Genomic DNA, 27,204 nt, shown 5'->3' on the forward strand with positions numbered 1-27,204 from the left:
TATAGACCAAAGTCAACACATTTGACCTAAAACTAAGTACTGCTGACGTGATGGGAAAGTAGGCTGTGCAGATTTCAGTGGGGAGACTTTCTGAGACACTAAAAGTTGGATGAATCTGTTTTTGCTGCAGTTCTTATGCAATCTTAGAAGAAGAAACATCAGCAGAGTGGGTCGGCCTCTCATCAAAAGCTCCTCTGCTTTGACTTGTGATTTGTAGTGTTATGTAAATGCATCCATTTACCAGTACTTTCTCCCTTAGAGAAATATCTGGCTCTTTAACTGCTAAATGCTACGTAACATGACATGTCATATTGTTAAAAAAAAAAAAGATTAAAAGTACATTACAGTTACTGTTGTTTAGGGAGTATTTTTATATTTTACCAAAAGCTCAAAGCTAATGAAACACATGCAAACACTTTGTTTTGTCACTTTGGTTTCTACTCCCTAGTGGCCTCTAGAGGGCAGTAATAACCAAAGAAGGGAGAGTCTGAGATTTCAGATGTAGAGACTGTGTTTCCACTGGAGGAAATTCCAAGTAGTTTGAATTTGATCTCAGTGGCATTTCCTGGCACCTGTGCAGGCTGTAGGACAGACGTGATCCCTCTCCTGGACTGGAACGTGACTAAAGTCTATCATTTCGAGAATTCAGCAGGATCGAGTTCCTCCCTGCTGAAGGGCCACAAATCACTTCAGTTCACTTTATTTCTGAGAGGTGGTATTACATCAACAAAGGAAGAGGAACAACAAGTAAAGACACTGGTACTGCTGTGAACTCTCTGAAACACAACAGCCAGATTGTTAGACAGAAACTAAAGCAAGGAACTTTGTCAGCTCATATCATCAGCTACACCGAGTGCATTAGTGTTCAGCTCCCTGTCTACATGATTCTGATATCAATCGGGTTTCTGATCAATCACATGTGCGACCTAAATCCTTGTTGTCGCCATTGTTCGTTTCTGTGCCAACTTGAGTTACTGTTACTACCAAACCCAGTTTGGTATCTGAAACCAGGATGTTACTCAAGAACTTTCCAAAAACCTGATCCTAACCCGTGTAAACACATTTGTTCATTCAAACTTACAGGACAGGTATAAGAGGTTTGAAGTCTTATCACAACACTCACATGCTTTTATGAATGTTGGAGTTCTTTGTCACTGTACTTGTTCTACTTGTCCAGACTGTGAGGTAACTACATCATAATGTGAGCACACTGTAAAAGGTCGAGGACAAAGTGTGCAAAAATGCACAAAAGGACTAATCCAGTGGGACTGTGATTCACTCCCAGCTCGGTCAGCGCAGTAACAGTAACAGCCATGTCACAGCTGTATTAAGACAGACTGGGGAAAATTCTTTATACTCAGATATGAATGTCCACTAGTGCAATTGAAAGCATAGAATTTTAATTTTGCAGCTACAAAAACTCATGAAAAGAAATGATTATACTCGGACATGTTGGAATTACAGATGTCATGAAATATTAATTTCAAAATGTGATTACTTTTATTAAAGTATTTTTCCAGTCATAGAGTTCAATCAGAGAATTTAGAGGAAACTTCTAGATAAAAAGCTACATGTGACAGACACAGGAGGATGTCTTTGTTGCATACGCACATAACTGTCTTTGTTATGTGCGTATGCAAAAATCATCTGTCTGCTTGGCTTTTTCGTGGTTGTCGTGGCGACTGCTACCAGGGGATTGTGTTTCCCTCCCAGTCTAAAAGCATCCCGCTATCTTTATTGCTGAGTGATGACATCACACTGAGCATGCCCAGTGCGCTCTCCAGGGTGGTCAAAGGAGCCTGGAGGAGACAACAAACACAAGAAGGAGGGAAGTCAATAAAGATGGAAGGCATTGTTTTTTCTCTCTTACTCAAAACTCTTTTCTGAAATGTAAAGATTTTACATACGATTGGACATGTTTGTCTCTGATTGTGCTTATTGCACTGATGCTGTTAACTGTTAACAAAAATTTTCATAATAATATTTGCTTAAATGTGGATGTATATGGAGTTTATCACTGATTCGCACAGTAAGCACTACAGATGCCTGTGTTCAGTTGGTGATTCAGATACTTGTACATGTGTTGATACTGCAAAGGAAGAGGGACCCTCTGAGACTTCACGTGTACAGGAGCCGAGATTTTTGTGCTGCTCTGACCAACCAGTCTGTTTCCTCTGTTCCTGCCTTTTTCTCTCATTCCTGCAGCACAGTATTGTCCTAATGAAGCATCAGATGGTGCAGTAACACAGTTTGTTAATCACTGTCTTTGTACAGACAGAGGGTTTGGAAGTCATCAACAGACGTTGGGTCACCTGTGTGAACTGTTTGCATCAACTTTCAAGGCTTCATTTACTTCCACTGCTGCTGGAAGACGAGAGTGAACTAGTTTCTTCATCCCTGAAAAAGCCTGTTTACATGAAGTTTAAGTGATTCTTTAGTTTTCGGTGATCTGGTTTGTACCATTTAAGGTCATTCATTAGGACTGAACAGCCTGAAGTTCAATAACAACTGGAAAAATCGTAGTGTTCTAAAACTTTTGATGGATAGTGTACACTTTTAGAACGGCTGGTTAGTTACTTGGTCTCATGTGTCTGAGAAATGAATGAATGATCTAATAACTTTCTCTCTGTCTGATCATTTTACAGGTAAATATATCTGAGATCACAGCACAGCCGTTGTCTTTAACTTGTGTGCAGAGGTGGGTAGTAACGGGTTACATTTACTCCGTTACATTTACTTAAGTTTTTGAAAATAAAATACTTGTAGGAGTAGTTTTAAATCAATATACTTTTTACTTTTACTTGAGTAGATTAATAAAGAAGAAACAGTACTCTTACTCCGCTACATTAGACTATACTGAGCTCGTTACTTTTATCAGTGATACTGGTTAAAGCTTTAAGCTATCCAGTATCTCTACTTTTATTTTGTCAGAGAGAGAGACTTCCGCCCAAGGATCTACCGCGTGACTCTGTTTAACCAATGAAACGTAGCCATCGCGCAGCCTCGTCACGTGACCATACTCAATCTCAGCGGCGGGACTTGCTAGCTTTGCGGCTACTGCGGTGGATATCCACTGTGTTTAGATAGCTAAAAAATGGCAGAATCAACGGTCGACAATGCAGACGAGGACGAGGAGGAACAGCCCCGGCCTCACACTGAAAGCATGTTTAGTTTACAAACAGTGTGAAACTGCAGTTACATTATGCGGTGTCTTCTGTGTGTCCCACAACAAACGGATATTTCAGCGTTCAGAAACTCAACGTCTAACTCGAGGAAACATGTTGCGGTAAGTTTGACCTAAATTTTAAATAATTTTTATGTACTCTTTTATTTTCATTGAGGTACTTGAATTTACAGCTTTACTGTGAGTTCATCTGAATGAAGTGACTGTATATGTGAGCACAGAGAGGAGGAGAGAAGCAAACAGGTAAAGAGCTGAAACCAATCAGGATGCAATGACATCATGAATATGCTAATTAGCGTTATTATGTTTTCTGACAACATTTAGCAGCTTTTCGAGCTTCCATTTTCCATTGAAAGTAGTTGTTTACAGCGTAAATGTACTTAGTGACTTTCCACTCCTGATGGCTGCAGTTACAGAGCCACAGGATAGTATAGTTCATACAAACCCACTTTACATTGATGGAAGTGAAAGGCCTTACAGTACTCCTCTCTCTCCTCCATCACCTCACCTGTTCTCCTCCCATGTCAGTGCGCACCCAGCCGGGGTGGATGGCCGTCACCAGTATGTTGTGAGCCTTGAAGTCCTCAGCTTGACAGCAAGTCAGCATGTTCAGCGCTGCCTGGTGACCAAGTGCAATTGAACAATGACACATTATTCATTAGTGTATAATGAATAATGTTATTAGTGTATTCAAAAAGAAAACTGGTGGGAAAAGTGCTCAGACAGATCAGGGTAATGAAGATGAAAGTCCAGATACTAGCAGGCCCTGCTCTTGCTGCAGACCGCCAGTGGCTATTTTACCCTGGTTCCCCATAAATGACCCAGGGGAGGTGGAGGGATCTGAGGACGGAAACTGACTTTCTCCTCAAGGTCAGGAAACAGTGGAGGCTGATAACCATAAACACATAGGAGGGTGACAGTCCTGTCTTGTCTCCTCATGCTCCTCAGCTCTGATTACATGTATGTACAGATCAACTCTTTAAATTATTCTGCTGAAAGTTTGAAGTGAATAACTTTTGTGGTGTTTCTGTTTCTCTTAATTGAAACGCTTTTTATCAATCACCTATTGTACAAATACAGCTCCCTGGCCAGAATCATCCCTGGAGTCACCCTCCCGTCTTCGTCCCCAGGCGGTGCAGGTTTCTTCTTCGTTGACAAGAGTCGAGTCTCTCCACCCCTGCATTGACTGCCATGGTGTGAACGACATCACGGTTAAGAACAGGTACCCCCTTCCTCTTATGTCCTCATGCTCAATCGGTCAAACCAGTTTCCTTTGGTCAGCAGCTCTTTAGCTCAGCTCTGGTCCTCACGCTCTCTGACCCCAGTCAGCAGTTTATTGTTTAGGTCAAAGGTCTAAGGTTGTTTAGGTCTTCAGATGTGGGGTTTGGGGAAGTGTTGTCCCAGCACTCAAAGGCAGACAGCTAGATTTATTTATGTGCTCTCTTTTCCAGAGAATTGTCACCAGCTCAGAGGAATTATGATGTGGGGATTAGGGACCTGTTGTTTATCAAAATGGTCTTGGAAGAGTGGGGGAATTCACTGGAGGTAAAGAGACCTGTGGACTAGTCAGTGTGAAGGTTTTGATCATGTTGATCATGGAGAAGCTTGTGTCCTTGATTTTGGATGGGTCTGGATCGGGTCTGATCCTAATGGGTCTGTCATGGCCAGATTGTACTGTCACCATCTCATACCAAGGCATAGACTCAAGTATCACATGGGAGACTAGTTCAAAAATCAAAAGTGTTTGCACGATAGCTGGAAGTCATCCACAAGATGTCAGTCAGCATAGCAAACAACACATCCAACCAACAGACAAAAAGCAAAAGGTCAGGAAGAGACAAAAGGTCATACAGGACGAATATTCAACTAGAAAGAGGAACAGCTGGAAAGCCTGACGGACTGACTGACTGGTAATACACACACAAAAACAAAGGCAGGAAGTAAAACAATAATAAACACATAAGACAAGTGACTTCAAACTAAAGAACAAAATAATCTACGTTCAGACGGGACATCATGTTGTCCCTCTCTTGGTATGATCCTGTCTCATAAAACCAGTAGTAGTCTGGCAGAGACAAAGTGAGGGTGCAGTGCTATTATTCAGATTTTATCTAAACAAACAGTACCTTGCTGGTCCTGTAAGCGTACATCTGTGCTATATGGAAGGTCTCTGCACATTTCTCCATGGATGAGATGAGCGTGGAGACATTGATGATGGCTGACCTCCTGCAGGACATTTTATCCCCTGAGACACAGACAGAAACAAAGAGACAATGTTTTGATGCCACTGAAAATACTGATCAGTGTGAAAACCTGCCCCTTTGGTCAGAGCACGGCCCCTTAACATGATGAGTGAGATGCTATGCTTCATATTCCACCTCAGTCACCCCTCAGACACTTCCAAACAGCTGACCTGTGTTTGATATCGATATCCTGCCAATGATTTTACCACTGGTTACATCTCAGAAACTTGGAGCAAGAGTTCAGACCATTAGACAAGTCAGATTTCTTGTGTTTGAAACTACTACAAAAACACTAGACACATACACAGACATACAATCTATTGGTTCTTGTCAATAATACGGCGTAAGGTTTTCTGACCCAGTGTAAACAGAGTCTTTTGGTGTGAGTTTGCTGTGTACCTAATGTCATTCTTGGGAACTCTGTGGTTTTGCAGTGAAGCGTGCAGACAGCAAGCTGTGCGTTAGGTTTCAGTGGCCACACTGTTCACCTGCAGGGCTATGATTGTATGTTACAAGCCACACAGCTGTGAATGAGCCAGTCATTGTGAGGTATACTGAGCTATTCCTCATTGCCAGTGGTGACGCATGTGTTCAGGTCCTTAGGAAAGTGTGGAAGTACAACAGTGTAAAAATACTCGTCCTGCATTCAAAATTGCTGTGTCAGAAGTGTGTCTGGAGCAGGTTTAGATAATTGGATCCTGGTCCAGGACGCTGTGTTGCTCTGAAATGAGGAACCCCAGCTGCTGCAGCAATGCATTCCTGTTGTGGCCCAGTTTTCTAGAAACTGTTTGCAGGTTTTGCTGAGCTGTGTTATTTTTTGACCTGCTCCTCCTACTTAATGCAAAAAAATCCACCATGGAGCATCACAGTGGGGCCATGAAACCATAAATGCCCCTGCTGTTAGTTCCCTGCTGTTTGCCTTTTCCCCATAACACCTGTGTCTGAGATACAAATTCTAGTCCAAACAAAAGAAATGAACCCTGGTCCTTACCAGGTGATCCCCGCTCTGCTGCTCTCTGGAGGAGTGGGAGAAACATCTAGAGAGAGAGAGAGAGAGAGAGAGAGAGAGAGAGAGAGAGAGAGAGAGAGAGAGAGAGAGAGAGAGAGAGAGAGAGAGAGAGAGAGAGAGAGAGAGAGAGAGAGAGAGAGAGAGAGAGAGAATTTACTACTGACAAATTACACTCTGTTTAAAGTTTAAAGTGTGTGTGTTTGTGTGTGCGTGCGTGCACTTGTACTTCTGTCCTGGTGAGGACCAGTTTGACTTACAGACCTTATGACTTGCTCTCTAGAATGGAAAAAGTTCACTCCCCCACACTCCACAACTTGAATCAGTCATTAACAATGACAGAGGAAGCAGCCAGTGAAATAAAGGTCAGCATGATAGCACTGGCTCTTTTTCCCTATATGAATCATATCTGTTCAACTTAGTTTTGCTCCATATTTTTGCCCTGGTTATCCACGACTGTACTTATATGCCTGTATCTGTGTATGTCTGTGTGTGTGATTGCACAATAGAAGCACACAGAAGAGTAACACAAACCAACCTTTGCGAGCAGAAAGGGTCCGACCACGTTGGTTTCGTACACTTCCATCATGTCTTTTTTCTGGGTGGCAGACAGCGACGCGGGTGACGCTGGTTTAGTGATGGCAGCGTTGTTGATGAGGAGGTTCAGCCCACCAGCACCGATCTGCTTGCTCACAGCCTGGGCAGCAGTCGAGATGCTGTCCTCATCCATTGTGTCTGCATGTAGGCACACACACACACACACACACACGTTTGCAGAGTTGTTGATAGATATCTACACATCAATCACATCAGATTCCAGAGAAATAAAATGCAAGAGTTGTGCTCTAGGATTAGTGTGTTCATCAGTCATTACTCTCCAACTGAATGCAGATGTGGTCAGTCAGATGACCATGACTCATATCAATAAACGAATGCAGTAGAATGAGGAAACATTTTATTACGACTATAAGTAAATTGTAGCTGCTACAGCAAAAATATAACCAACTTCTGTGGTACCTCAGTGTGCATTACTACTCATGGAAAACATCATAGGGTTAGTTTAGTGGGTTTAGTTAGTTGACATTAGAGGAAGGAGGACATCTAATCATACACAACCAGAAAAGATGTATTTCCATTGTGGTCCTTGATGTACTGTAAGATACAGGAGACAAGTGACCAGGTGACATCGAAGATCACCAACAACCAAATACCGTAAATACCTCTGTCATTATCAGGACAGTCACTGAAAGAATGAAATGACCTTCCTCTTTGATAAAGCATATAGTTAGTCCTGGCTCAGGTTTTGCTAGAACCGTCCCCTAGTTAAGCTGCTATAGGATCCAAGCCCAACACAGCTCTGACTAACATGCTCCAAGAGATCTGTCATTTGCCTTAAGTGTTTTTCCCCAGACCCTCAACAGCAGTCAATAGGAATTTGTGTTTTCTGGCCAGAAACCTTGCTCTGTTAGTCACTTTCCCCAGGCTCTTACTGCCTCACTCTCTCATCCAGATTCATGTCCAACAAACATCATTCATCATCGTCAAATTGTCGAGATGAGATAAAATTTATCCATCAGTGGAAAAAAAAAGCAAAAAATAAGTTTTAGAGGAAGAAAGGAGAAAAGTTATATGCAAATTTTTTTTTGTGTTAAACTTTTTCCTTATTGTGTAATTAAAGAAATGTAAGAAAGGCCATGCTGCAGTGCTCTGATGACATGCTGTGGACAGCTGTACTCTCCAATTGTTCCAGGTCCTCTGACGCTACCACTGACACTAATTCATTTGTTTTCATGACTTCCAACAGCATGACCAAGCTCTGCTGGTGAAGTTCCTCTTTTTACTCTTCCGTAACATATTTGTGAATGAAACTTGCCCGAACACCCAGTGGAACAGTCTTGTATGGCAAGTTTTGTCCAGTTAAGGGAGTTTGGTGAATCCAGCTTGAAACACTTGTACAAACAAAGCTCAGGAAAAAAATGTATGAGAGAGTTAGGATGAGAACACAACATGCTATTGCATGAGGCTTAATGTTATGTGGTTGTGTATGTCAAAGGTACAATGCAGTGCCCTCCCTAGTCTAGTTCACAGAAGGTAGGGCTACTAACAGATAAACACAGAGATTTGCTGCTGACAAGTGAATACAAAGTGCTTCATGTTCACACCATAGAACGTGGTGCCTTGGACTAAGACCTCCAACACAGCTGCTGAATGCCCATATACCTGCTTTAATTCCACTGTATTTGGTTAAAGTGCCTACTGGAATTGGCAGTCACAGTATATGATGGCCTTTAGAAAGGACTTTTTTCCTGTAGGTTACAACGTGAATGAGTGATAAAATTACACCATTGGTTGGATGTTTGAGTTTCCCCATTGATGGCTGCTCTTTCAAAATGAATTGGTGCATACAGTTTACGTCACCAGGGGGTGTTTACAGGCAGTGTTGCCAACTTTGTCTAGCCTTTGTTGCTATATTTTCCGAACTTTAGCAACTTTTTTTCAGAAATTTGAACAAACCTTACCTACATTCTGAAGAAGGTAGTTGCCAGTATTACACCACAAGCGTAAGGTTGGGCTTTTCCTCAGTAGGCACACCTCTCCCTGTGTCAGCTGATGTGTCTCAAAGGCAGCTGACATAGACGTATATCACTGCCCAGTCACTTCATTTCCAGCTGTCACACAATTTTAACTTTTAAATACTAAGGTATATTCATAGGTTGGACTGGGTGAGGAGAAGCACTGGATTCTTCTGTAATCCATGTGTGATGTTTTTATTCTCTGTTAAAGTGTGTCACCTCTGTGGTAGAACAAGTGTTGAAGGGCTCAGGCAGTCCAGTCTAAATTCGGCTACATGTAACTGTACCAGCTGCTCATTTTATCCACAGCAAGGGAAAATGATCTTAGTGAGGCAAATACAGCCCCAGCACATTTGTACTCATACTGCTGACAGTAGCTTGCATAGTAGGAGGAAAACTGTGCAGAAAGTGGAGAAGTGGGGAGGAGGAGCAGGAATAATCCCAGTCGTTACAGTGCAGATGTCACTCTTCAGAGCAGCCCAAGAGGTGGCAACACTCCTGGCTGAAAGAGCTTGTGATCCTGTGACATGGTGTCTACAGTCCAGTTAGAGAGTCTCTGTTTAGACAGGCACAACCCATGCCAAGTCCTATGGCCTCCATGACAAACAAATCGCATAAGATTCATGAAGCCCATCTGACACATCTATGCACTCTCAGCTCAAGCAGGACAAAGCAGGCTTACATTAGGGTGTAGCTCCACCATTACTGGTTGAGGGGCATCAACTGTGAGATTGATAGGCTGATTGATGTAAAAAGCTGAAAGCCTCTTCAGAACAAATGAGGGGGTTGTAACAGTTTTAGTGTTATTTAGGCTTAAAGTTCTTGCATAAATTAGGGCGTGGTTACGTTGAGTGACAGCTCCATAGACAGGCACTGGCAGTTAGCTCTTTGCTAAAGCATCGGCTGGGCTAGGCGGCTACATCCAGAGGCCTCCGGCTACCTCCAGCGGCTGACAGGGGCTGCAGTGTCCGTGTTTGTTTGCCAATGTTCTGATAGGTTTCTGTGACAGTATGGCTTGTTGTAGTGTAGACTGTACTAACCGACCGTCGAAGGAGTCTGTGTTGCAGTTTTTTCGGTAAGTAAATTTCTCACTGTTTTACCTGGATGTTTGCGCTAATTAGCATGTATTAGCATATTTTGCCGCTAGCTTATGACTTCATTGCCGATTTCTGGTCGCTGCTGATACAGATAGAGGACCGGAGCAGCTAATGTTAGGAACGCCGTTGCGGTGTGTTCCATGCTCTCAGAGTCCGTTTGTTGCGGGAATACTAGGTTACAGTTTTATTTGGTCTCATTTTTCTGTTTAAAAAGTCAGTTAGTGGATAGTGTATGGAGGCAGCGGTGAAAGCTGGTAAATATTCAATATTGCTCCGAGCTAAGTGGGCGGGTTCTCGGCCGGCTGACCCTTAGAGTAACCGCCTCTCCGCCAAATAAGGAAAGTACACTCCCACTAAAATCCAAGATGGCGCAGCTCAAATGCCCATGGTTTGGTCACAAAACCGACTCCCCGAAACCAATGGGTGACGTCACGGGTGCTACGTCCATTATACAGTCTATGGTCAGTTTACAGAGTCTGGTCAATGAGGGCTGGTTTATCAGGGTTTTTAAAATGTGGTCTGCTTGGTTCAGAGATTATTTGCATTATATTGGAATATTATATTGAAATCAGTACAGAGATATTTAAGTTTGTCAGGATCCTCTGTTTACCAACCCAGGTTGAAGTCACCCATAATGAGTATTATGACTAAGTAAGCATGGTGATAGCATGGAGGTTAAATAATCAAAGGAACAGGAAATTGCTAAAAGGGTGTAGTATGATTGAATATCCTTTACCAACGGTGAGACTGAGTGGAATTCCAAGTATTTATGCTCTTCTGTCTAAGTTTGTTAGACCTATGTGTGCTCAAAGCTGACTCCAGCACAGATTTCAAACCTTCTATGCCGAGCAATGTTTGGTTAAAAGGTGCTTTATTAATAAAGTTGAGCTGAGATTTATTAGCATACCTTTTTAGCAGTGTTGTTTACAGGTGAATAATAGTACTCTAGGTTTAATGTACAGTAAAATTGCAGGGCTTCTTGTATTATCTTGGCAGGTATTGAAATTACAAATATGGAATATTCAGAGTTAACACAGCACGGGGCAGTACTTATGGCCTGTAAACCTTACTATTAGCTACAGCTAATGGTATGGTTTGGTAATCATGACTTCCTGCTTCTAACTGAATGCAAAGCTGTATACAAGGTTAAGCAATGTGAAGGACACGTCCCGAGAGGAAACTGTTCTATGTTCCAGTTCTGTAAGTGTCTAGACAGTATATGTGCGTGAGCTGTGTTTACCTAATTTCATTATAGTGATCTTTCCAGGATATTGAGCACTGAGGTTTCTCAGGGCCTGAAGGAGAGAGAGAAAGAACAAAACATGGACAAAGAAAGAAGGAAAGGCGGTAAGGGACGATTAGATGACAGAGACATAGAGACTGTCTCTAAATTCACTGTTATTTACAGCAGCAGCCAGTATTTCTTGGCTCATGCTGGTGTGTTCAAACACAACATTTCTAACGAAACATCAAATTTAGCACAGACTTAGAATATACCAATCTAATGTAAACAATGATAACACCATGATTTAATCCTGTGAATTAATAAGGTTTCCACTCAGAATGTCTGGAACTATGAAGTTGAAAGTTTATGATAAATTGAATTAGAAGTTAATTTTTAGCCGATCATGAGTCACCTGAGTCAAAACAAATCCTGTTCAGTACACACCTCCGTAGGCAAACTGAAACTGCTGCCAGTGTTCATAAGCAATTCTTATAGTTTTCTTCTTTAATAAAACAGATAACACCCTGATTACACAACTAATAGGGCACATTTCTCAACAAACAGTTTACTCAGAGTAAGTATCATATTACCTTCAGTAACTGTTGGAACAAACACAACTTTGCATGTAATGTACGAAATGTTGAATTTCTTGTATGTCATACGTTACATAATATGTGTTCAGGATCTCTTAGTAATTATTACTGATCAACACTTCCTTCAACCCTGCACAGATACATTCTGGTCATTATGTGCTTGGGTCTATTAAAGCCTTCTTCATGTGTTCATGGTTCCAGTGTCCATAGCTCACAGAGTAGCCGTGGATCTGCTTACACGCCCATCTGTTAGCAGGAGCGCGTGTGTGTGTGTCTGTGTGTGTGTGTCTGTGTGTGTGTGTGTGTGTGTGTGTGTGTGTGTGTGTGTGTGTGTGTGTGTGTGTGTGTGTGTGTGTGGGGAAGTGTCTCACCTCAGCCCTGGGTCCCTCAGGCTCTCTGCAGCAGGCATAGATGTGAGTGTCCTCTCCGGTCTTCTCTGCCAGTTGCTTGACCAGCTCCAAACCAATGCCTCTGTTGCTACCAGTCACCACGATGTTGCCTCCCAGTGTCACTGACATGTTAGCTGATTACCTGTCAAACCCCAGCTGCTGTCTGACTACTCTCTCTTGACAGTGACTGAACACAGTGCTGCTGTAATGCTAGTCCTGTGTGCGTCATGCACTCAACATAGGTGAGTACAAGTCAAGAATGCAGGAGTAAACCACCCACCTCTCTTGTCACCTATTGCACATGTAACACAGATCTGGACCACTTTTATCTTTCTTTTCATTATATAACCAGTCTTATCAGCAAGCCAGCACCAGCCCTGTATGGTCCCTGTTTGATTTGTAGGGACATTTGCTGTTTTTGGGACTTCAGGACTGTGATCCACTGCCAACAGCTTGGCGTTTCGACAGTGTGCATTTAGTTATGCAACATTTGAGTACCGTGGTGATTCAGAATGTACTCTCAGAGCGTAGTTAGATTATTAGGAAGTTTGTGATGATGTCAAGGCTCAGAAGAATGTGGAAAGCGTCTGGTTAACCACAGCTGCAGAGAGTCAAAGTTACCCCACTGCCAGAAACTAAACTATTCCGTCTGTTCCTGTCCTCAGGATCGCTGTTTTGACAAAGGACAGCAGGACTGAATGTACTGAATGTCTCTCACAATCAGCCAGCGGACCATCTTTTCAGTCCAGATACTTGGTTGTAGGCTAAGGAGCTGCATCTAAGTGGACTATTATTATTTACATTTATATGTTATTTACATTTATTTAAAGCTGTGTGACTAATGGCTCACAGAGTAATGTGTGAAGAATGGCTCACAGTGAGAGAACTGTTACCAAATCTGCAGTTCCTCTCAGCTTTACAGAGCTTTTAGCCTCTTTTAGCATGCTGTTTTGATTTGACAGCTCATAATTGTACGGTTTTGGTTCAGTCTCAGTTTTCATCAACCTGGTTTCCAGCAGCAGCAGTTGCAGCTGTTGGTCATTATCACAGCTTTGTAAGGTGATCATGTGTAAAGCTTCTGTGTTCTCACTGCACCCAAATGGCCAGAAAGTCAGTTATTGCAGGTTTAAACTGAATAAAGAGTTTTGAGTGTGTTTGGATAACCATACCACGTGATGGCCAGGTCACAGTTCATGGATCTCAGCACTTCCTTAATTTAAAGGACCTTCGTCATGGTTACATATGGTAAACATGCAGTTAAGGTTGTAGAATGGTCTGATGAGGGAAACAAACATCAGTCACCTGTTTGAAAGTCCTGTGTTTTATTGACACACCCATCCACCCAAACGTCCTCTTAACATGGACTTTGGCACTCTTTATACCTCGTCATATGACTTTCTCCTTTGCCTCACCTTGGAACAACCAGTATATGACAATGAGTAGATGTGTAATTTAACAGTCAGGTTATTTTTTTCTCTTTTTATTCCACTGAACTCAATACAAAATGCAAATTCCAGCCTTCATAGTGTAAGAGAATGTGTGGTTTGTAATCAGCAGGCTTCATGTACCATTAAAGGAACGACTGCAGTCACTTAGTCATAACTGTCATTATATTCATGTAGTCATGTAGATACCCACAATGACAGCCTTAAGACTGCATTTAATTCAGTATTAGACTCAATTGGTTTCTTTCAAAATGTTAACAAACCAACTCACTGTTTTAATCACACCCTTGATCTTGTACTGACCTATGGCACAGAAACTGAATATTTGACAGTTTTCCTTCAGAACCCTGTTTTATCTGATCATTCTTTAATAACATTTGAATTTACAATAATGAACTGTACAGCATCTGGGAAAAAATTAACTACTGTAGATATTTATCTAATAATACTGTTCTCAAATATAAGGAAGTTATTCCATCTTTATTAACTCTATTGCCATGTGCCAGTTTTACAGAGGGCAATGGCCTAAACTTTACTCCAGCAGATATAGATTATCTAGTTGATAATACTGCTGCTTCATTGCGTTCGACCCTTGACTCTGTTGCCCTCTGAAAAAGGTCATAAATAAGAGGAAGCTAGCTCCATGGTGTGATTCACAAATATGTACTTTAAAGCAGATATCACGAAAGCTGGAAAGGAAATGGTTATCCACTGATTTAGAGGAATTCCACCTACCCTGGAAAGACAGCTTTATAACGTATAAAAAAATCCCTCTCATAAGGCAAGAACTGCCTGTTACTCATCATTAATAGAGGAAAACAAGAACAACCCTAGGTTTCTTTTCAGCACTGTAGCCAGGCTGACAAAGAGTCATAGCTTTGTGGAACCATGCATCCCTCTAGCTCTCACTACTGATGACTTTATGAGCTTCTTTACCAACAAAAGAGTAGATATTAGAGATAGAATCCATCTTATCCTGCCTACAGCTGTTAATGATGTGGGTGTGTGAAGAACAGCAACTTTAGAAATGTCTGCCAGTCCTGATTTGTCGTTAGACTGTTTCCCTCCCATAGATCTTGCTGAGTTGACTTTAATAGTTTCTAAATCTAAATCATCAACATGTCTTTTGGGTCCTGTCCCAACCAGACTTCTTAAAGATGTTTTGCCTTTGATTGGCACTTCTCTTGACCCTGACACTAACAAACTATGGACCTATATCCAATCTCCCCTTTACTTCTGAAATTATTGAAAAGGCTGTTGCAGCTCAGTTGTGTGACCATCTACATAGGAACAGTTAGTTTGAAGTTCATCATAGCACAGAAACCACTGGTAAAAGTTACCAACGACCTTCTCATAGCATCAGACAATGGACACGTCTCTATACTTGTCCTACTAGATCTTAGTGCTGGATTTGACACTATTGATCGTAGTATCCTATTGGAAAGATTGGAACATGTCATTGGGATTAAAGGAACAGCACCAGGCTGGTTTAAATCATATCTCTCAGATAGATTCCAGTTTTCAATTCAGTTTTATTTATATAGCTCCTTCCACACAGTGGCACTTCCACATTGAATTACAGCCTGGGCGAGACCCCCCCCCCCCCTCCGAGCGTGTGTGCGCTTATTAGAAAAAGCACTGTATGAATGTGTGTGTGTGAATGGGTGAATGTGACCTGGAGTAGTTGATCAGACTCACAAAGTGCTCTATAAATGCAGCTCATTTATGGAGAAGGTGTTCAATTTGAGTTTACCAGAATTATTCTTGTTCAGCCAATGAGTGCATGAGGAAGATCTCTTCTTCTGTGACCAGTTACCTGTTATTAAGCAACACTTCCACCTGCTGGCTGTTCTACTTAACTACTATCAAGCTTTTCTTAGCTGAGCCACTGTAGCATTTCCCACATGTAGGCTCCTGATCTGAAGTCTGTTCTGTTGCGTTACATTTTCAGCCACAGCAGTATATAGTTACCTGTCCTCTTTGTGATTTGCAGGCACCAACAGTGTTCGGGTGACAAACGTTTAGCACAGTATACCACATTATACCACCAGTCTACAAAGCACAACATTGCTCTCACACATTCGTTCCAGTTTGTGATTGCTCTGATAAATATTTATTCTTTACCCGCATCAGAATTTTGACATCACTTCCTGGTGTGACCATTGGGTTATTGGTTTAAGATCACTGAAACCGGACATCACTTCATCCACCAGTGAAAATGACATCATTACATATCAAAATAGGCCCAGAAATCATAAACACCATACATTACCAACAGGTGCAAACACATGTTTTATCAGACAATTGTTCTTTAATTCATCTTTACACTCTGTCCTCAGACAGAAAGCATCAACATCGATCTTAACCTGATACAAGCTTATGTCACAGGAAATACCCTTTAAAAAAAACCCTAATAAAGTTCACAGGTACAAAGATTTAGTTGTGGCTTCTCTGTTCAAGAAGCAAAATATTAGTACCCTCAAAGACCATCTGTGTGGGAATGTTAGTAGAGCAGCTGAAGACAGATGAACTCTTTGACACTTTGTTCTATTTCAGTACAACGTTTAGTTGTAAAGTTCCTGTAAAAGTGATATAATAAATATCAAGCAAAATAAAGATGTGCACCTGATGTCGTACAAAATTAGTACTGCTTCATCCCTTTTTTTCAGGAGAACAGAAAGACCTGCTGAACATGCAGTTGGAAGAAAAAAAGATTTGTTTGGTCCTGTCGGACTCACAAACAATGAATCCTATACTGAGCTCCTGAAGCTTCTAATGACGTTTTTCAGTGGACTGACATAGGACAACAACCACAGACAGCAGCAACCACATTAAGGTAGGAAACATCTGAAATCATTAGTCTTCAAAAACTCTATACCATGTTACTCTTAGTGTTTTTGCTTTATATGCACACAGGAAACACAAAATGAATGCCCAGCAATCCAAAACTGGCTGCGTCCCACTCCGCTGTGCACCACGCTGCATCACACTGGAACAGTGCTTTCACTTTATAGCACCTTTCCATCTGTGCTGATTAGATCTTATGGTGGTTTTTGATCTTATGTGAATGCCACTTTTAACATTACTGTAATCTACAGTATATCCTGAAGCTTTTGGCAACTGTCTGATGATAAACTTACTTTACATATTGATCAGGGAACTGTATTTATCAAACTGATAAAAATGAAAGATAAATGTACATTTCCTTCATTTTTACTCCTAATCTTCAAACTTATGAATACAAGCTATTTGTCATATTTCTTTTTTTAGTCAAAAGGCCCTTAAAATGAAGAAAGGCATCTTAAATTGGCCTCTTAGCCTGTCGGGACATTAGATGGCTGCAGATCATGTTTTAAAATGACTGTATAACACAGTATAGGTTAATGATAAATAACACATAATGTGAAGTAAAACACAGAACTCAGAATAGGCTAGTTTTAACACTTTCCAGGAAACTGTCATCTCCAAACACACATTTGACAGGATGTTACATCACTTTTTGTTCCATTCAATCACCTGAGAGCTGCTTCAACACTTCAGTCGGGACGAGTGGGTCACCTGATAAATCAGTGTTACTGTTCACTTTTAGCAGAGAGCTGGCTCTGGAGCATTATGACGTGCGATCATTAAATGTTGGCTAAATGTGCGTCCATGCCCATCAAAAAACAACAAGTAGTTTCAGTGTCTGAGGCTGGACAGTTTTAATCTGGGAGCAGGTTCAGACAGGTCTCCTAGTCCTCGAAACAACACCTTGACGGGTGCATCCTGAACTGGTTGCACCCTGCTTATCTGACCAGGGTTCAGTGGAAGGTACAGGTCACCCACAGGTAAGAAGCTGCATTTAACATGCATTACTCTGTCATTCCCTCAGTGTTAGCTACATTCCAGTCTCAGCTGTTGTTATTCTGGATGTGACGGTGTCCAGTCAGCAACTCTTTCTGGTCGTCCTCCACGGTTCACACTGGTCTTCACACACACAGTTCTGACATACCGTTGAGACCAGTTACTTGTGAGAGCTCCAACACACACACAAACACACACAGCATCAAGTAAAGCACAGCCGTGTGTGTTTTTGTATTTGTGTGTGTCAAAGATGACAATCCACTCTGTCAGTTCAACCTGTGTCTCTTGTCTCGTCTCGGTCAGATGTTTATGTCGCGGACATCTGTGGGCGTAGTTGAGAGGTCCTGCCCCTCTCCCATGTTCTTAGTTTCCATGGTAACGGAGTGTTGCTGTTGTGCCTGTCTGAGACTGGTTTCCAGCAGTGACTCGATTTGTTCCTGACACGCCCTGAGACAATCCTGGAGAGTGACAGCTCAGGTTAGTGTGAAAATCAGAGACAGTCTGAGAGACAGTCTGACGCGTGAATGTAACGTGTAGTAATCACGCTGTGGACAGAGGTACCTACCGGGTCACTCCTGATGGTCTGCGCCAGCTGCTCTGTCAGTTTCTGCGACATCATGGCATTACCCACCATCTTCATTTGTAAGCCCTCCACTGCTGCCACCAGGCTCCCAGCTGCTACCATGGATGGAGGGCTGGCTATGAATTTAACGTCTGTGGAGCATCAGAACAGAACTTCAAATTAAAATGGCACCTTTTTAAATAGCTGGTGATAATAAGTAGAACCAACTAAGACCCAAAAACACTGAGAATTCAAACCTCCACACTCAAAGACATTTAGTTAACTGAGGACTCAGACTGAAATTAGCCCTATGTTAAAACAGTAGACAATGAAACCCAATGCAGGAAGTCCATTTGGAGTAACAGATTAATGTGCTTAAAGGCTTACCAGGAGCCAAGACACTGTACAACAGTTTGTAATACTCACAGACAGGATTTTAAAACTCTGGAAAGTTTGTCTTTTGTCTTAGCACGTTGTTATGCTTAATTTTCATACATACATTTTATATTAATATTCTATGCCAACTGTAATGCAAATAATTATAGCTAATAATAATAGCTGCAACTCCGTCATGTTTGACAGTTTAAATTTTCAAAAGTGCTCCTTAAACCAACGAGTTTCAAACGGACTAGCATGAGCATCATGAATGAAATTTCCCTCGACCTAAAAGCCTAAACAACAGCAGCAGCAGTAGTAGTAGTTGTCGTAAGTGTTTAATTGGCCATGTATCATTCAATATTGAGACCTGTGTGTGTGTGTGTGTTTTGTTATGATAATATGCATACCTGTAGCACACAGCGCCACAAAGGTCTGAGCATGCTTCCTGAGTATGGGCCTGCTCTCTCTCCTGACAGGCAGCTGAAAAAGGAAGTGGTCGATGAAGTCGAGAGGGGTCACTGAAGCCAGGTCCCACTTCAGCTTGTTCAGAACCAGCAGCTCCATTTGCTGTGAGTGGACGAGGACAGAGAGGTGGACAGAAGGACAGGTTCAAGTGTGATCTAAACAGATGCAGGGATTAACAAAGATGGAGGGGGATGATTTTTAGTCCACCTGTGGGAATTTTTGGCTTTAAGGCATCACTGGAGGAAAGGTCATGGGTCATCACAAACCATTAGGTATCTTCCTCTGGGGACCATGAATAACCACTGTGAACTTCACAACAATGCGGCCATTTTTAAAGATACTTGGTCATAGTCTCAAGTCGGGGGTTAGGGGGATATTTTAACTGTGTGGTGGGGCAACATGACGAGGTCAGGAGGTTACCAAAACTCTTAGGGGTCATCCTCTAGGGACCATAAAATCCACACCAATCTGGCCAGTAGCTACTCAGACATTATGATCTAAACAAAGAAGTTCATAGGACCTTAGAGTATCCCCACTAGGACAGAGTATTTTAATGCAAGGGTCGACACCGAATGACCTACCAGCAGCTGAGTAGGTGTGATAGAGTTGTCTGTGTAGATGCAGAGTTTCTCAGCAGTGAGTGGGATTGTCTCCTTCAGTTTGGATGCCAGGAACATACAGGCAGCTCCCAGTAACTGCAGGTGGTTCTTCTTGGTGGGTTCCACAGACAGGAAGCGGTCCATGTAGTTCATAGCCAGAGGGAAAACCTCCTCCTCACACTTCTGCTCCTCACACACCTGCACAGACATAGCAGACAACATACTGCCATTAAATAATGTGTCTTCATCAGTGTTATTTTATCAATTAGGTTAGGTTAAGTCACAGAGGGCTGCCAACTCAGGTTTTTAGTCACTGTAATCCGTGTGCCGGAGCATTATCCTGCTGGAAGCAGGTCAGCAACAATACTCAAACAGACTGTGGCATTCAGACCATAACTGATCGATACTGAGCCCCAAAGTGAACCACGAAAACATTCCCCACGCCTCACATCATCATGGGAGTGGTGGATTCATGGACCAAACCTTTCCACAGATGCCTTTCACAAGAAATAATCAGTTTTATTTGTGAAATTTGAGAATGCTTTACATATGGTTTGGTATGGCGGGGATCACAAATACAGCACTGAAAATAGTGTCTGCAGTGTCCCCGCTGATAGGAGCAGTTTATGCCATGACAATGAGAAAATTAAGAAATTAAATAAAATATTTGCTAAATAACCACAACAATTGTATTGGTTATCAGAAAATTACTGCTCAAATTAAATGAAGTGCTCAAGATGGCTCCATATTAACCCAGTAAAACAGCTAACCTAACCTGAAGGACAGGGGCTGTGTTTCTCTGTCAGGAGGAGGGAGTAAAGTTATGAAGCCCTCACAGATCAGTGGTATGGTTCTGTCATTACATGACAAAAATCAAAGCTGAACGGCAAAAAACTAAAACAGACGGACTCATATACCGTCGGTGTCTCAGTAATATAAAGGTGTAGAAACGTGAACATCGGGTTTGGGAGCATTAACAACCTGAGAACAGCTCCTCGCGAGCCTCCCAACACAAAGGCAGCGCGTGGTCTGCGTAGACTGGCAGCTCGACAGAACCCGTTTGAAATATTTCTGCGCTGTTGAACTATATATGGTGTAATCTGACATGGCTTTCTACACCGTTAAGATAAACAGGCACATAAGAGCATGGAAAACAGAATATTATCCGATAAATAAAGGAGGCGGCGGCGGCGAGCGATTGTTGAAGACGTACTTTTAGTTTCACACGCTGTTTAAAAACACTGTTTTTAAACAGGCAGTTTTGTTAATAGGCTGCCAATAGTTAGGAAACACATACTGTGGACCAGTATCATGTCCATGGTTTTTGTTATGTGTGGATAGCAACTCCAGTGAGTGAACTCCACTGAGAGCAGGATTCAGAGCTGGAAAAAAACACCACTGAAAATCTGAACATGCTGCTAGTTTGTCAGTTAGACTACATTACATTAAGTTAAGACTGGGCACTAACGAGTGTTCAGGACAGTAACTTCCATTCTGCATCCGTCTGGTTTACCTCTGAACGAACTGCATACACCTCTTTATCCCTCTCTTTCAGCTTCCACAGAATCAACAGTGGTGCTAGTGAGCAGTAGAACATATTACTGAAGCAGAGACTTGATAGCAAAGTTACACACATTTTAACCTGTCTGCCGAATTTTCCGGTGATTCTCAGAGACTCGCAGAAAGACAAAACCTTCATGCAGCAAGCAGATAACTTTGCAGATAAGCGAGCCACGTTGAAACAGAAGTTTAGTGAACGTGATTCTCTTTGTACACGTATTGGCTTTAACTCACCTCCAGCACCCAGGTAGCCACTATCCTCCTCATGTACGGAGCGATGTCTCTCTGGACGCATTTGAAGTAATTGGGAGCGGGGAGGTACTTGTCTTCTGCCCGCAAGAGCGCACGCAGGACACGGTCGGTCAACAGGTTGGTGTCCCGGTAGGCCCTGGCAGGCCTGTCCCCCTCACAGCACAGCAGCTGGGGTTCCATCTACCTTACCCTGCCTGTAGCACTTTGTGTCTCTTTCGGCTATTTCCGTCGTGCCACCGTGGTGACAAACGCTAAAACAAGCTGTGACTTAGCTAACAACGACAAAGTATTAGCCGCTCCACATGTTGTAGACGAAGTCGTCTTCCAGTTTTCCTTTTATGTGTTGGAGAGTATTACCACCTTCAGTTGCCGGTCGGAGTGGTTATGAAAGATGTGGTAAATGAAATCATTCCTTGTTCGCCTCCGTTGTATCACTGGGTTGTTTTATTCATTTTGCGTCGAGTTGTAAATTACTTTCTTTTGTTGCACAAGGAGTTACAGGACAAACCGGAGCAGCGACTCCTCCTGTGCCGGCAGAGCGATCCAAGTTTACCTCCCGCTGCTGCGTCGCTTTATTACTCGACCGCGTCAAGTCAAACAGCAGGGCATGACAGCACATCCGGCAAGGATTTCAAAAATAAAAGCACAACAGTTTGATCTTTCATTAACCTCTGGAACTTTACATTTAAATTCCGAGTTCATCCACGTTATTGTAGAAAAATACCCAGTTTTCCACTTACCTCCAGTGATATCTACCTTTTTAGTTGGTTGTTGTGTTTTGTGCTGAAAATGATTTATATTTGTTGTATTTTGAATCACCCACTGTTAGACTAACTTTTTTGACACCACCACAAACTTTAATCATTAATTAGATGTAGGCTGTGTTGTTTTTCGTGACCCTACTATGATTAAGTATCACACTACTGAATGAAAAAAAAAAAGAAAAAAGCTTACATGTCTGGAACTTATCTTATTTACTGTCAGTGCACATAGTGAATGAAACTTGCTTTTTTGCTCACGTTTTAATGTAGAAAATTATCTACTTCCGGATTTAGGGCTAGCATGGCTAACTTGTTTGTGAACACACACACACAGCGGTGGAGGGAGAAAGCGAGAGAGGGAGAGTGAGAGAGAGCCAAAATGTAAAAGTGAAAGCTAAAAATCCAAAGATAAGATAAGAACTTTATTGATCACACAATTTACTTGTTTGGCGGCTCACAAGAAAAAAGTGCAGAAACAAGAAGTGTACGTGCAATCAAATAACAAAAGATGTGGAAATTAGAGTATTTACAGTATAAAAAAGTTAAGTTTAAAATACAAAAACAGTAAAAAAAAAAAAAAAAAAAAACTAAATACATATTTACACAGTGATGGAGGAGTGACGGAAAAGACTGTGAGAAAATATTGCACAGTCTCGCCATAAGCAGATGACAAGTGAAGACCAATTAGACCAGACAGAGTACAAGTAAAGGTAGTCTTTAATTCTTTTTAAAGAAAATACCAAGCAGCTTTACTGTCCTGAGATCCAAAGTGTTGCACTGTTTAAGGACAGGAAAGCAGCCCTTTCACTGTTAGAAAACTTTGGGGAATAGTCTTATGGATATTTTCATGAAAAAGGTGCAAAGTTATTTTTGCAAAGCAAGACACTGCAGCTGACAGCAGGTTTTTTTTTTTAAAGATGCTACAATGACCTTTAATTTTTCACATATAAGGACTTCAGTCAGTTGATCCAGGCAGCCGAGCAACGAGTCAGATTTATATATACAGTCATAGAGGGAAGATTACTGTGTTTTCTTCATTTACATAGTTTTATTTGTGAGACAGGAAACGGATCAGTGAAGGAATTTGTGTGTCATATGGCAAAGTTGTCTGCTAAAGTTGGCAAGTGGGCTTGTGTAAAGGAAATGAGTAAGGCCAAGAATGCTTCCTTGAAGAGCTCCACTGTCAGTGAGTTTCTGTGATACGTGATCACCCCGTTCAACAAATATGAAGTAAGAGAGAGAAGAGAAACGATTCCGTTGTTTAACAATGGTTTGAATAGGATAATATTTTGGAAGAGTGCTTCAGTGGTTTAGAAAGCCAATGATATTCTCCCACTGAGTTATTTTACAATATCACTGGCACTTATAGGTTTAAGTAGTGATGTCAGTAGCTGAACCAGAACCTATGATTATTTCTGCCTCCACTTGCTGTATGTTTTGATCAGAATAGCAATGAACATGCTGTGGTCATCACCCTAATTAACATACTATACTCTCTCTGACGCACATTTTATTCGTCATACAAAAATGGTGCAAAATATATATATAGCTTTTAGACAATTCAATTTTTGTTAGGTGGATATCATTAATATAAAAGCTCATTTTGATATGTATGAAATGAACTTTGTCCTGTTAAACTGTTAAATTGAACTGTTTTAAATATAATACATAACTAGGGACCTGTCCTGTTTATTTATACATACAGACTACCAGCCTGAAGTTTTGGAACACCCCCATTTTCCAGTTTTTATTGAAATTTAAGCAACTCAAAGGAAAGTGGTAAACTTTCATTAGCAGAAGGACAAGACTGTACTGCAGGAAGTTTTCCTGTATATTGTTAATGGAAAAGTGAGAAAAGGAACAGAGGAGACAGACTGGTTGGTCAGAGCTTCATCCTACAGCACAGATACTAACCCAGAACGTTAGAAGAACAGGACCAGACGGTGGCTTCACATTATTACGGCCAGCAAAGTCTCCAGACCTCCAGTCCAGCAGCACCACAAAAATTATAATTTTTGTCTGTTTATCATTTTGGAGAGTTTCATGCCAGTCCAAGCTGTAGAGGTCATTGGCATGTAGAGAAGTTAATGGTACATTAAAATTCCTCATACTTTACAACTCAGAAGGAAACAATGGGCTTTTTATGGGATTTGTTGACAGTAACAATAACATGGAAAATCAGCAGCTTTATCCTGTAAGCACTGGGAACATTAGGCACTTGAGCAGTCAGTGGTCATATTTTGTGAACAATGAAAGATTTGTTCAGATTCAATCTGAACACACCTGAAAACTGACCATAAATCATTGTCTGACGACTTGTGTTAGTCCCATCATAGACTGGAAGGCTTTCCATAGGGGACAATTCCTGTTACTCAGTGCATGCTGGGACATGCAGCAAGCCATCATCCCAACGTGAGTTTTAGAAAATTCCCATAACTTTTCTGAAACCTGCTGTGTCATGGCTCTCTCACTCCCAGTCTCACACAGACCTCTATAGTCTGTGATTTCAAGGCCTTGATGGTCTTGGGAGGGAGACGGAGACAGATCTACGTAGCTATGTCTCTCTCTGTCTGTGTGCGTGACCTTTGACCTCACTTTCTCAGGGTGGTCGGGTCCAGGGTCATACCCTGGACACCGCATACAATAGCAGTGTATAGATTCTATTGATTCGTCGTGATTGATCCCTCTTACAATAGGGAGTGATCTGTGGTGATCAGCTTCGCTAACCTTCTGCTATATTGCCCATTAATGTTGTTGGATGGGCTTTGGCCAAGAGAGCTGCAAAATCTGCACTCAGGCTTTGGGGGGTAACTGAGTGGGGAGTGACAGAGACAGGTGATAACCAGCCCCATGATACTAGTTATCCATGATCACCAGTGTATGTTTTAGTGAAGCCAGTAACCCAAAGAGAGACAGAGGCTTCAGACAACAGCTAACAACATGGAGGTTGGCTGCTAGCCAAGTTTTATTAACTTTTTTTCCTGCCCCAGACAAACTGAAATAATGAACTTCAATTCAACACGCGACATGCTGCTAACAACAATGTTATGCAAGTGTTGTTGGACTAATACAATATCTTGGTGTACACCTTGAACCCACAGCTTTTCAACCCGCTCTCTGTCTGCGTCTTTTGCCTCCATCGTCTTTTTACCAGGTGTACAAGTACATCTTCTTCTTTTGTGGTATGTCACTACACTTAAAGCAATGAATGCTGCTTCTACCCGAGCAAGTGTGCTAATTAAGAACAGAAAGGATGTTTAACTTCCCTCTGTCATACATTTCCCTTTGGCACATACGTTTAAGCAACATTCATCCAGGAATAGAAACTTTTTAGTTTCTACCACTTACACACTGTGATTGGTGACACAATTTTAATATGAACTGCCTGATAGCTGTATGAAAATCTTATCTGTGCCTCGGAGCCAGTAAACCTGACTGTTCTGTATCACACACCACTCAATAAACATAGATTCACAGCTTTACAAAGATGCTAACTGAGCTCAGAGCAGGTGGAGAGTGAAAGAGACTGAGCTAAAGAGTGTGTGAACCCAGTAATGATGCTGAAGATGAATGTGGTGGCAGCTATAGAGAGCACACAGAGGTCTCCATGCTGAGGAATCTAACCTTACCATCTTTCACTGGAGATAAATGAAAAGAAATGGACCTGACAGAATGACTTCACAGGGACCAAAAGGGAGAGTAATGGACGAAAAAACACAAGCTTCACTTTGCCACTGGTGCAGGGTCCTTTGACTTGAAACTGTCAACCACTATATAAATATATACAAAGACACATACATACATAAAACAAGGAATATAATTATAGTCATGTTTTCTGATAAAACTAAACAAGTAGACTTGTGTGAAGATCATGGTGTTTGATGGAAATCACATCGTTACATATTGTGTTGTAACATCAAAACACTTTTGGTGTCAGATCAGAAAATGTGCCATTTTACAGGGCAGTAAAAAATGATGTATTTTGATGTTTAGTTCAGAGAACCTGCTGCAGCATGCTCTGTTTCAACACAAACATTCCATAGAAATGGCCAATCACAGAAGATGATACGGTTAGTAGCTTCAGTAGTATATGTTCTGCTAATGAAGTAGATGTGTTACACAACAGACAGCATCCCACACACCTTACAATATATAAATGTGTGTGTGTGTGTGTGTGTGTGTGTGTGTGTGTGTGTGTGTGTGTGTGTGTGTGTGTGTGTGTGTGTGTGTGTCTCTGTTGAGTGAAGGAAGGACGCTCCCAGTGGCCCTCAAGCGCGTCAGCGTCTTTTAAGTCCATGAATGGCCTGCTATCACGGCTATCAAGTCTGGACACCAGGACAGAGGAGAGGACCATCATCCCCCACCACCACCAGCCCCAGACTCCTTCCCTATCTTGGGGGGGATGGTACTGTGCTGAGTTTCCACTGGGGGTTTAAAACTGAACAATTCACTGCAGAACACTGGGAATACAGGCTGCTTTGTGAATTTGAAATCAGAGGCAGTGCCACCACTGTGTGAAAAAGTGTATTGCAAAAACCTGTGACCCTAAATACTAAATATATTATACATTTAGCTAAATCTTAAACTGTAAGTCAGAGGCTGCTGGGCGTCAAACAGAATCCAGGTGCCTTAGCCTTATCAAATGCGTAGCTAACAACTCACTTTGCAGTTACTGAGTCCAGCTGTTGTTGATCCAAGAAAAAAAAAAAAGCTGACACCAGCATTAACTGTGGCCAAAACCGTTGTATCTCATTTTTCAGTTCATGCAGGGACTAACCCAAACCTGCCTGTCTCACTTTTTAAGCTAGGCTAAACATTTTGTTGAACTGTTTCCAGACATGACACACAAAGATAAAACTGATATTCATTTTCATATCTAATTTTAAAAACTGGGTTTTCCCAAAATGTTGGACTTCTGTTTTTTGTCCACTTTAACCTAGCCTCAGCACCAACTCTTTCATTGCTGATTTCATTTTCAGTGGGAGCACATATAACTGAAACCAAAAGGCTACAGCAGTTGCTTTACCAA

The 27,204-nt window shown here is 41.7% G+C and overlaps 2 protein-coding genes and 1 long non-coding RNA gene across 4 annotated transcripts; 1 reads left to right on the forward strand and 2 right to left on the reverse strand.

Annotated features, from left to right (window-relative positions):
* Nucleotides 1-1,363: 1,363 nt before the first annotated feature.
* Nucleotides 1,364-12,681, reverse strand: zgc:158868 (uncharacterized protein LOC791147 homolog). The gene is made up of 7 exons (XM_041037573.1): nucleotides 12,293-12,681; nucleotides 11,344-11,398; nucleotides 6,972-7,168; nucleotides 6,419-6,464; nucleotides 5,311-5,429; nucleotides 3,693-3,803; nucleotides 1,364-1,799 (listed from the first exon to the last, which is right to left on the reverse strand). The coding sequence occupies exons 1-7, from the start codon at nucleotides 12,437-12,439 to the stop codon at nucleotides 1,686-1,688; spliced, it is 789 nt and encodes a 262-aa protein (XP_040893507.1). The 5' UTR covers nucleotides 12,440-12,681; the 3' UTR covers nucleotides 1,364-1,685.
* On the forward strand, nucleotides 3,078-27,204 carry LOC121181609. Of its 2 annotated transcripts, none has more exons than XR_005894056.1 (3): nucleotides 3,078-3,286; nucleotides 4,265-4,406; nucleotides 26,423-27,204. It is a non-coding gene; the product is annotated as an uncharacterized LOC121181609 (long non-coding RNA). The 2 variants fall into 2 exon arrangements; XR_005894057.1 differs by lacking the exon at nucleotides 26,423-27,204 and adding an exon at nucleotides 16,425-16,500.
* Nucleotides 15,726-21,949, reverse strand: LOC121181607 (G1/S-specific cyclin-D1-like). Its single transcript, XM_041037572.1, has 5 exons — nucleotides 21,397-21,949; nucleotides 19,585-19,800; nucleotides 18,946-19,105; nucleotides 18,164-18,312; nucleotides 15,726-18,056 (listed from the first exon to the last, which is right to left on the reverse strand). Exons 1-5 carry the CDS (start codon nucleotides 21,592-21,594, stop codon nucleotides 17,898-17,900), a joined length of 882 nt encoding a protein of 293 aa, XP_040893506.1. The 5' UTR covers nucleotides 21,595-21,949; the 3' UTR covers nucleotides 15,726-17,897.

This window comes from Toxotes jaculatrix, chromosome 5 (assembly GCF_017976425.1).
Source record: "Toxotes jaculatrix isolate fToxJac2 chromosome 5, fToxJac2.pri, whole genome shotgun sequence".
NCBI lineage: Eukaryota > Metazoa > Chordata > Actinopteri > Toxotidae > Toxotes > Toxotes jaculatrix.

Bases quoted from the DNA above. Each gene is read 5' to 3' on its own strand.
- zgc:158868 (XM_041037573.1), bottom strand. From the start codon at position 12,439: ATGTCAGTGACACTGGGAGGCAACATCGTGGTGACTGGTAGCAACAGA. The intron at 6,465-6,971 runs GTTGGTTTGTGT...CTCTCTCTCTAG, and splicing joins GACCCTTTCTGCTCGCAAAG to ATGTTTCTCCCACTCCTCCA. The intron at 5,430-6,418 runs GTAAGGACCAGG...TCTGTGTCTCAG, and splicing joins AGCAGAGCGGGGATCACCTG to GGGATAAAATGTCCTGCAGG.
- LOC121181607 (XM_041037572.1), bottom strand. From the start codon at position 21,594: ATGGAACCCCAGCTGCTGTGCTGTGAGGGGGACAGGCCTGCCAGGGCC. The intron at 19,801-21,396 runs GTGAGTTAAAGC...ATGTCTGTGCAG, and splicing joins TGGCTACCTGGGTGCTGGAG to GTGTGTGAGGAGCAGAAGTG. The intron at 19,106-19,584 runs GTAGGTCATTCG...GTCCACTCACAG, and splicing joins TCACACCTACTCAGCTGCTG to CAAATGGAGCTGCTGGTTCT.